This window comes from Nansenia antarctica (genome assembly GCF_963989245.1).
Source record: "Nansenia antarctica genome assembly, chromosome: 6".
Taxonomy (NCBI): Eukaryota; Metazoa; Chordata; class Actinopteri; order Argentiniformes; family Microstomatidae; genus Nansenia; species Nansenia antarctica.
Window position 1 is genome coordinate 52,011,884 of NC_137676.1, and position 10,458 is coordinate 52,022,341.

A 10,458-nucleotide genomic window follows, 5' to 3' on the forward strand; every position below is an offset into this window, starting at 1 on the left:
TGTGTGTGTCTGAGTGTAAACAGTAGGTTGTGTGTGTGTTCTGGGTAGCTGATTGGCAGATTAGCGGTATGCGTTGATCCTGTAATTGGCTGCGTCGGCCTCGGCTGAGAGAGGTTAAACACTCCTGATCAGGCCCGGATTAGCTTCTCATCTCACCCAACAGCTGGCTGCGTTCTGCCTTCACACACACACACACTTACACACTTACACACACAAGACTCACCGGTTTACAATCGAATGCGAACAATCGCCATGCTGACGCTGTCTGAGTGTAGTGTGCGTGTGTGTGTGTGTGTGTGTGTGTGTGTGTGCGTGTGCGTGTGCGTTCCTGCGTGAACGTGCGTGCATGCCGGTACACCCCCCGCGTTGCACGTGTACACTCGCTCACAAAGCACCCGGCGACCCCCCCCCCCCCTAATTGAAACGTGATGAAGCCCTCTACCCCCCCTGCTCCTCTTTGTTTACACTGGTAAGTGTTTCGGAAAAGATTTAACACTCGATTACGAGCCCAGACCTTCAAGCAAACAGCCCCCTTATCAGACCCTTAATACATCCACTCCAAATGGACTGAGAGAGAGGAGGAGAGGATAGATGGATCGCAGCCCGGGGAGAGGAGGAGAGGAGGCTAATCCCCATGTTTTTACAGACTGGTGTTTTGTGTTTCAAGAGGAGCTGCTTTAAGCACCCGGACCATTGTTTTAGCTGTTAGTCACACGGGCGTGTGTGTCTGTGTCTGTGTGTGTGTGTGTGTGTGTGTGTGTGTGTGTGTGTGTGTGTGTCTGTGTGAATGTGTATGTGTGTGTGTGTGTATGTGTGTGTGTCCGTGTCCGTGTCCGTGTGTGTGCGTGCGTGCGTGTGTGATGACTTGTTCAGTCATTAGTCACGGCTTCATATGGTCCCTGGCTTTTCAGGATTAGCACAGAGACAGAGGTCGACCTTTAACCTTTGACCTTGACGTTGGCAGGCTGGTTGAAGCTGGCTGAAGCTAGGCCGTGGTGCTGTTTCAAAACAAACATGTTTGCGTGCGTGCGCGCGTGCGTGCGTGCGCGCGTGTGTGTGCGTAATGTTGCCTGTGTTGACTGAGTGTTTGTGTGTGTGTGTGTGTGTGTGTGTGCACTGTATGTTCACGCGTTAGCTGCGAACGTGTGCATGTTGTGTGACAGTGTGTAATGTTACGTGGGTTGACCGTGAGTGTGTAATGGTGTGTGTGTGTGTGTGTGTGTGTGTTCCAGTCATCTGCCTGGTGGGCCTGGGTCTGGTGGTGTTCTTCTTCAGCTTCCTGTTGTCCATCTTCAGGTCCAAGTACCACGGCTACCCCTACAGGTAAGATCAACACCTCAACAAGTCATCTGTTCTTAAATATGTTGATTAGGGCATTTCTGCTTTATTGGGAGAGAGACAGTAGAGACTGACAGGAAGGATGGGTGAGAGAGAGAGGAGGATAGAGACAGTAGAGATTGACAGGAAGGATGGGTGAGAGAGAGAGGAGGATAGAGACAGTAGAGATTGACAGGAAGGATGGGTGAGAGAGAGAGGAGGATAGAGACAGTAGAGATTGACAGGAAGGATGGGTGAGAGAGAGAGTGGAGGATAGAGACAGTAGAGATTGACAGGAAGGATGGGTGAGAGAGAGAGAGAGAGGGGAGGATAGAGACAGTAGAGACTGACAGGAAGGATGGGTGAGAGAGAGAGAGGAGGATAGAGACAGTAGATATTGACAGGAAGGATGGGTGAGAGAGAGAGGAGGATAGAGACAGTAGAGATTGACAGGAAGGATGGGTGAGAGAGAGAGAGAGAGAGAGGGGGGGGGTGACATGCAGGATAGGTCGATGGCTGGAATCGAACCAGGGACCCTGCGATGACATGGCTGATGCCTTAGTGTGTTACGCCACCCAGCACCCCACCAACAACTATTCTATAGAGGTCTTCTCTTCATAGATATCTTCACAACCCAACAGTTGTGTGTAGAGACGTTTTTAGAATGATAGATGTCTTCACTTCATAGATAGTCTTCAGATATGGATTCATTGAAAGCGTTACATATTGTGTTTATAACCATGAAGTGTTGTGTTTATAACCATGAGGTCTTGTGTTTATAACCATGAGGTATTGTGTTTATAACCATACAAATATTACCTGATTACCTCCACCAGCCTCCCGAGTCATCCAAATATAGTAGATGTCTTTCTGACCTAGAAGCAGCATAGAGTACCCATCGACCCACACCTTCCACAAAGATATCTCTCCCACATATTTCAGTCAGATAGGGTCTCTATGGCGACCACACCAACCACTGCTCCAGTAGAGGTAACTGACTCGGGGGAGGGGCTGTAAAGGGATCCACATGAGAGGCCAGGGTCGTCTCACGGTTTAGGCCTTGGTCACCATGAGATCTTGTGTTTATAACCATGAGGTGTTTATAACCATGAGGTGTTTATAACCATGATGTGTTTATAACCATGAACTCTTGTGTTTATAACCATGATGTGTTTATAACCATGAGGTGTTTATAACCATGAGGTGTTTATAACCATGATGTGTTTATAACCATGAACTCTTGTGTTTATAACCATGATGTGTTTATAACCATGAGGTGTTTATAACCATGATGTGTTTATAACCATGAGGTGTTTATAACCATGAACTCTTGTGTTTATAACCATGATGTGTTTATAACCATGATGTGTTTATAACCATGAACTCTTGTGTTTATAACCATGATGTGTTTATAACCATGAGGTGTTTATAACCATGAGGTGTTTATAACCATGATGTGTTTATAACCATGAACTCTTGTGTTTATAACCATGATGTGTTTATAACCATGAGGTGTTTATAACCATGATGTGTTTATAACCATGAGGTGTTTATAACCATGAACTCTTGTGTTTATAACCATGATGTGTTTATAACCATGAGGTGTTTATAACCATGATGTGTTTATAACCATGAGGTGTTTATAACCATGAACTCTTGTGTTTATAACCATGATGTGTTTATAACCATGAGGTGTTTATAACCATGAGGTGTTTATAACCATGATGTGTTTATAACCATGAGGTGTTTATAACCATGAGGTGTTTATAACCATGATGTGTTTATAACCATGAGGTGTTTATAACCATGATGTGTTTATAACCATGAGGTGTTTATAACCATGATGTGTTTATAACCATGAGGTGTTTATAACCATGAGGTGTTTAGAACCATGATGTGTTTATAACCATGATGTGTTTATAACCATGAACTCTTGTGTTTATAACCATGAGGTCTTGTGTTTATAACCATGAGGTCTTGTGTTTATAACTATGAGGTCTTGTGTTTATAACTATGAGGTCTTGTGTTTACAGCCCCTACAGATAAGAGGAACAACGTTCAGAGGATGGAGAGAGCTCTAGATAATAAATACACACGAAACACCAAATTGTCCCCAGGAATAACTCCGCCCAGAAGTTCTGCCCCCCCAATATAACATTTGACCGATTTAAGGACTAGTGATTTCATGATAGATATATCTTCACAGCACATTCATGGATTGCATTAGATCTGGAGTTTATGACCAAGGCCTAAACCGTGAGACGAACCTCGCCTCTCACGTGGATCCCTTTACAGCCCCTCCCCCGAGCCAGTTACCTCTACTGGAGCAGTGGTTGGTGTGGTCGCCATAGAGACCCTATCTGACTGAAATATGTGGGAGAGATATCTTTGTGGAAGGTGTGGGTCGATGGGTACTCTATGCTGCTTCTAGGTCAGAAAGACATGTACTATATTTGTATGACTTGGGAGGCTGGTGGAGGTAGAAATCGTGTATCCAGAATGTGGTTAATGGTATCCAAATCCTCATTCCGTTCCATGCATTACAACGCGTCTGTCCTGCGCTGTCTGCCTCGACCGGCCTTCCCCTGATGTGTGTGTTATCTTAGAGGGCAAACCGCAGAAAAGTGGAGAAGCTTAAACCCCCCCCTTTTCCTTTGAGCGTCGTGCTATCTGCTTTTTTTTTCTATTTGTTCACAAATTGCCCAGACTTTTAAATTATACTCCAAAGTCGACATCACCCGGTGAAGAGCGTTTTCTTTAACAAGCAAGTGAACTCGATTAACAGCCCAAAACGTTCGACGTGGCCTCCTCGAGAGCGCTCCTGAACTTCCTTTGATCAGGTGTCAGCGCTCCCTCCTCCTTCCCCCCCCCCACACACACACACACCTCGACACACAGAACATCAAGCATAATCAAACATTAGCATCTCTCTCACAAAGGTTCTGTTTGAGAGGCTGTTTATCCAACTACGCCAGAAATCAGAAAGCCCCACGGTTATCTTCCCCCAATCAGGAACTTGACCTTCACATCCTTAACCAGCCACGTCCTGTTTAGCGGAGGGAGGGGGGGGTGGTCCGCGACATTGTTTGAAACGCTCGCCCGCCCTGCCTCAGCCTCGAGAGTGGCACCTCTCTCACTGTGGTAAATACATCAGTTTGTGCAATGTCACACTCCAACAAGCACAAGACTCTGTAATCACCCGCACTCCTCCTTTCTCCCCCCCCCCCCCACTCTCCCCCCTTCTCTCTCTCTCTTTCTTTCTGTCTTTCTAGCTTCCTTATTAAGTAAATGCTGAGAGGCGCCGGCTTCTGTTCCCGTCGAGATGGGGGAGAGAGAAGAGAGAGAGAGAGAGTGAAGAGAGAGAAAGGAAATAAGACGGAATGGAGTGAAGGAGGTCCTTGTGTAGGACGACAGAAGCGGAGTGCATGGTGTGTTTCTTTTTTTGTCGCTGCTGTTGTTGTTGTCGTTGTCGTCGTCGTCGCTGCTGTTCAACTGCTGTATCGTTCTCCTCCACGATGAAAAGATAATAAATTATTCTGCCGAGACACTAGCCGAGCTGCGCCTGGGTTCCTAGCGTCTCACCGTAGCCGCGCGTGATGGAGAGCTGGTTCCTCCTTCACCTCGTCTCAGAGAGAGAGCTCCGCAGATAAAGAGACACTAGAGGTCCCGCCTGATTGTGTTTTCCACCGTGTCACCGACGACAACCAGGCGGAGATAGAGGAACAGGAGGTGGGGGGGGGGGACGAGACTAAGTGAAGAGAGAATGGGAGACAGAGAGAGAGAGAGAAGGATTGGATGGGGAAAGGCTTGCACTTAGCAGGTGATAGTTTTGCTTTGTGTGTGTGTGTGTGTGTGTGTGTGTGTGTGTGTGTGTATGTTTATGGATTCTCCATTTTGTCCTTTACGAATCCAATGACGAGAGAGAGAGAATCCAAATAAAACACAGCCACCTAACACATCTCTGCTAAAACCCAAGCACCGGTTAAGTGAGGGAAGAGCTGGCAGTCGCACCACAGTCGCACCACCGCTAAAACACTTTTCGCAAACGACCAAATAACCCTTTCCCTGTGGTCAGACACACGGTCTCTCCGGTATCTCTTCTTGGTTTTACGAGTCGTCGTTATCGTCCCGGCGTTCTATCTCTGTCCCTCTGGTTCCGCGTTGGTGTTAGCGTTTCGTCACAGCGCCAGAATGTTCTGGAGGACAGGGGTAGCGAACATCCAATCAGATCTCCCACATCACATTAGAGGAGCTCATACCAGCTGCTCCCCTCCCCCTCTGGTCTGGAAGTGGACATTGTGAATTGCAAATCCGATATGAAGTAGTTGTTGTTGTTGTTGTTGTTGTTGTTGTTGTTTACGTCCGGGGATGAAGAGGCGAGGTGATTTAAAGTGCCCAGGTCATTAGGCTAGGCCTGTTCCCTTCCCCAATCTTCTCCTCCTCCTCCTCCTCCCTCAGTTTCTCTCCTCCTTTTATCTGTCTTTCTCTTTCTGTCCATCTTAATCTCTCGTCTCACTGGTTCTCTTTGGTTATATCTCCCTCTCTCTCTTTGTATTCTCTGTCTTTATCTGACACGTCTCTCTCTCTAACTCCGTCTCTCTCTCTCTCTCTCTGTCTCTCTCTCTCTCTCTCTCTCTCTCTCTCTCTCTCTCTCTCTCTCTAACTCCCTCTCTCTCTTTGTATTCTCTGTCTTTATCTGACGCGTCTCTCTCTCTCTCTCTCTCTCTCTCTCTCTCTCTCTCCCTGTCGGATGTCCTGTCTGTCAGTGTAACGAAGGAGCAAAATTGACGCAAATGGAGAAAGACTCCATCTGTTAAATTAACTGTCGGTCATCCGACTTTATCGCCACGACTTCCTATCGACTGGCTGCGGATAAACGGCTGCTGAGGTAATTCCACAATTTCAAAAGCCACGAAATAACGCTCCGAAGGATCATTGTAGCTTTACTGACTACTGTAGGCTACGAGAACATTACGTCACGTAATTCCCTCTTAGAAGCTCTTCGGTTTGAGGTTTCTTAGTCAGCGCAATCGTTGCCTTTGGAAGCTCTGATGTTATCAGACGTTGTCTTCTTGACTTGTTTACATCTGTGAGCTGTAATGAGCTGTCCCGTCACATACATACTAACGGTATTGTATTCCCTGAAGCTACTTAGAATAGGGAGATAAAGATAAGAGTAGAGAATGAAGACATCGTCAACATTTCATCTGGAACGCCTGGAAGTCTCAAATCTAAACCCTAACCTCACCACAACTCTTCAAATGCCTTAAAAAATGATGGTTAGACAAAAGTGCCTGATGCACTTCAAAGCGAACAAGTTCCAGATGCACTTCAAAGCGAACAAGTTCCACTTCCAGAAGAAGACTTTGCTGAAGCCCTTCCGCAGACTTTCAGTCTCTTAAGTAAATGTCGGGTCACTCTGGTTTGCGTCGACCGTTAACAGTCGCCAGCGAAGAGGCATCTTATTTTCGGTCCCTCCATTTTATCCTCAGGGGAGTGGGGAGGAAAAGAGGAGGGGGGGGGGGGTGGAAAAGGAGAAAACAAGGCAATTATTTAACTCACAAACACCATTTGCATTTTCTTCTCATGTTCTCTAAATATAACTTTCAAAAGTAACGTTTAATTGCATGGTACTTTCTCTCTCTTTACTCCCCTTTTGCTTATTTATTTAATTCTGTATTCAGCTTGAGGTTTTTTGAAGCCACTCAAGCATTTATATATATATATATTTATATATATATATTTATTTTACCCAAGACTGTAATTATACACGTTGGTCTGGAGAGCAGCTTGTCTGCCTCAGTGCTTCTCATTTAACGACACGTACCTGGGGCCTCCGCTCCCAAACACACCTCTCTCTCTCTCCGCCACTCTGCTTCCCAACAAAACACGCTGGTAGAATCAATGTCGGAACAAACCGTACGACAACTCCAGATGTTCGAAGAGTTTAACTCTAACAGTTCAGACCATTACGGTTTATTTTCTTTTTGAAATAGAAAATAATTTGGTGAAATTATCAATCATCAATCAATTACACAGTTAGATTCAACAGTCCGATTCAAAATGAAGATATGACCAAACCAATACCCCTACTCGCTTTGGATGTTTCTGAATGTACTGTTCCACACCACACAGAGGACACACACCCAGCTGAACACGCTCATACTAGGAAGTGAGACATACCCATCATGCATGTCTCTAACGGTATTTGTCACCACCCAACAAGCTCTGCATGTACGTTTTGGCTACACAGCTACACAACTACACACTACACACTACACAACGGCTCGTTAACACAGGCACACAGGCCGAGGCGAGACACAGGTGTGTAGGTAAGCTCAGTTAGCAGTGGGATGCACCAGGTAGAGTGATGGCAGGAAGAGGCCTACCTTTGGTCTTGGTGTGCTCCTATCACCTTGTCTCCTCGTTAGGGGATGGTCCAAGCATCGTGGGTGGGGTACAGCGGCCCATTAGTTGAGGTGTTGGACATATAACGTCGTGTATAACACACACGACGAGGGGGGAGGTCACAGAACCACTAGCATCACGTTTTCCTTGGAACACCATGGCAGCGGTTTGGATTTGATTTGATTTAAGGATCCCCATTAGAAGCACACGGATGTACCTCTAGTCTTCCTGGGGTCCTGAACATACAAAATACAGACATACAGACATAATAAATGGACAGTCTACAAAAGATAAAAAGACACTCAGTCAAGTTAAGTGTCTGTAGTAAAGACATAGAGTACCAGACTATAACTGACAATCCACATACCGATTGTGAGCAATACCGACATGGTACAATCAGTTGTACAACAGTAAATGGTAAATGGACTGCACTTATATAGCTCCTTTTTTGCTGCTCCAAAGCTGCTCCAAAGCGCTTTACAACGGCCTCTCATTCACCCATTCACACACCCATTCACACACCAATGGCGGCAAGCTGCCATGCAAGGCGCTGGCCCGCTCACTGAGAGCAATTTTGGGGTTCAGTGTCTTGCCCAAGGACACTTCGACATGTGGCCAGCCAGGGCTCGAACCGCTGATCTGCCAACCTTGCGATCATGAGACAGCGACTCTACCTCCTGCGCCACAGCCGCCCCAGTACAGTACAACTAAGCTCACAAGACGAAGAAAAACATTGAATACAATAAAGTATGTTGCTAAACAGCTAGACAAAAGAAAGATTGAGAACTGCAATATTTAAAATACCAGTCATCAATCATATCCAAAAATAACAGTCAGACATGCATACAAAAATGATTGATGATGGGTTCATCACAGCGTCTGCCATAGACACAGAGTCGCACTTCAAGCCACTCGCCCCAAAGTACCCTGGGTAGCCAATCACCATAACCCAACTGAGCTTACCATAAGGACAGCTGGGCCGTGACGGTATCCTAGCTACACACCTGGGAGACGACATGAACCAAGTTGTGGCGAAGGAGAATTAATAAGTGGTCTTGTCTCTACCTGTTTCTGCAGCAGCTCACCCTCCTCCCCCCCGCTCCTCTCCCACTCCTCCCCCGCTCCTCTCCCCCACTCCCCTCCCCGAGACCAGCCGCTCTCTCTGAGGGCAGAGCGAAGAAGAAAAACACAATCAGGACTCGTCAAGTCCCCATCAGTTTTCAATTAAGACTTTCATTGGGGCCCTAATTAATTAATTAACTTGGAAGCGCTCGGTCGGATCCAAAACAGCGGCAGGCAGCCCATCCCCCGGGGGAGCAGGGACCGCGAGACCCCACTCAAACACACTCCCCCCTCGCCGCTTCAAAGGAGAGAGAGCCAGATTAAGATAACACACATTACAGCAACAGCTACTGTGATCTGCGACTCCCAACACCATAGGCAATGAATCTCCATGAAGCAAAGTCATCAAACAGCCCCTTTTTATTTAATGACGGAGCATAGCAACATCCCCCTTTAAGATAGCGTCCGCTATTACGGAGAAGGGCGACTGTTTAGAGAGATGTAATTACTGCTAAAACAATACTACAATCCTTCAGGGTGAAGTGTGTTAAATTTAATTTAAGGGAAGAGGGCCTACAAGGGGTTTGTTGTTTGACGGTTCTTTTGCACATTTCCTCCCTTCTGCGAGGAAGACGGGCCAGCTGTCTGCTAAAACCGACTTCACTGATTTTTCGAACCTCATAATCCTTGCGAACATGTTGGAACGTGTGAAAAACCACTTGGAGGTTTTGACCCTGAGTGACATGTGGAGAGTAATCACATGGTTTTGAAAACCACATGTACTGTAAAGCTACTGCCTGGTTTATTTACACCCATTAGCACCACGCTAGTGTTTACTAATTAATTAATTAATTTTGCCATTTAGCAGACGCTTTTATCCAAAGCGTCTTACAATTACGAATTACAGGGACATTCCCCCTGGAGTAACTGAGGGCTAAGTGCCTTACTCAAGGGCACACTAGTAGTGGTGTGGTTTCAGGCGGGATTTGAACTCACAACCTTCCGATCACAAGTCCAACTCACTATCCACTAGACCACCACTATCCATCGTTTACTGACATGCGTCTTAGCTTAGCATCACGCTAGTGTTTACTGACATGCGTCTTAGCTTAGCACCACGCTAGTGTTTACTGACATGCGTCTTAGCTTAGCACCACGCTAGTGTTTACTGACATGCGTCTTAGCTTAGCACCACGCTAGTGTTTACTGACATGCGTCTTAGCTTAGCACCATGCTAGTGTTTACTGAGCAGAGCAGATATCTAGGGAATCTCAGGTTACGTCAGAGTAGAAGACAGCTAACATGGCAGTGAGGCAGTATTAGGAGTTAGTTTCCAGTGGTGAAGGATAGGGTCAGGTCTGGGAAGGGATTAGAGGAAGTGTACGTTATCAATAGAAGGTCATTATTATAATAATAATAACTTTTAGTTGTATAGCGCTTTTCCTGCAAACGTTGCAGCTCAAAGTACTTTAATCATTATATAATCATTATTTAATTGTTTACTCATTTAAAAAGATGGGTTTTTAGTCTTGACTTGAACATATGTGCTGAGGTTGCATCCCTAATGTAAACTGGCAGTGCATTCCACAATTTGGGTGCATAAAATGAGAATGCAGCCTCACCAAATCTCTTATTTTGTACATGTGGTGGTACACAGAGAAAACCAGCGTC

General features: G+C 46.0%; 1 protein-coding gene across 1 annotated transcript in view; it reads left to right on the forward strand.

Moving 5' to 3' along the window:
• Window positions 1–1,327, forward strand: part of tusc3 (tumor suppressor candidate 3) — a gene marked incomplete at both ends in the record, with an annotated part of 102,734 nt that extends 101,407 nt beyond the window's left edge. Inside the window, 1 exon segment of the mRNA XM_080533721.1 lies at window positions 1,233–1,327. Within this exon segment, the coding sequence (XP_080389847.1) occupies window positions 1,233–1,327 (95 nt within the window).
• Window positions 1,328–10,458: the final 9,131 nt, after the last annotated feature.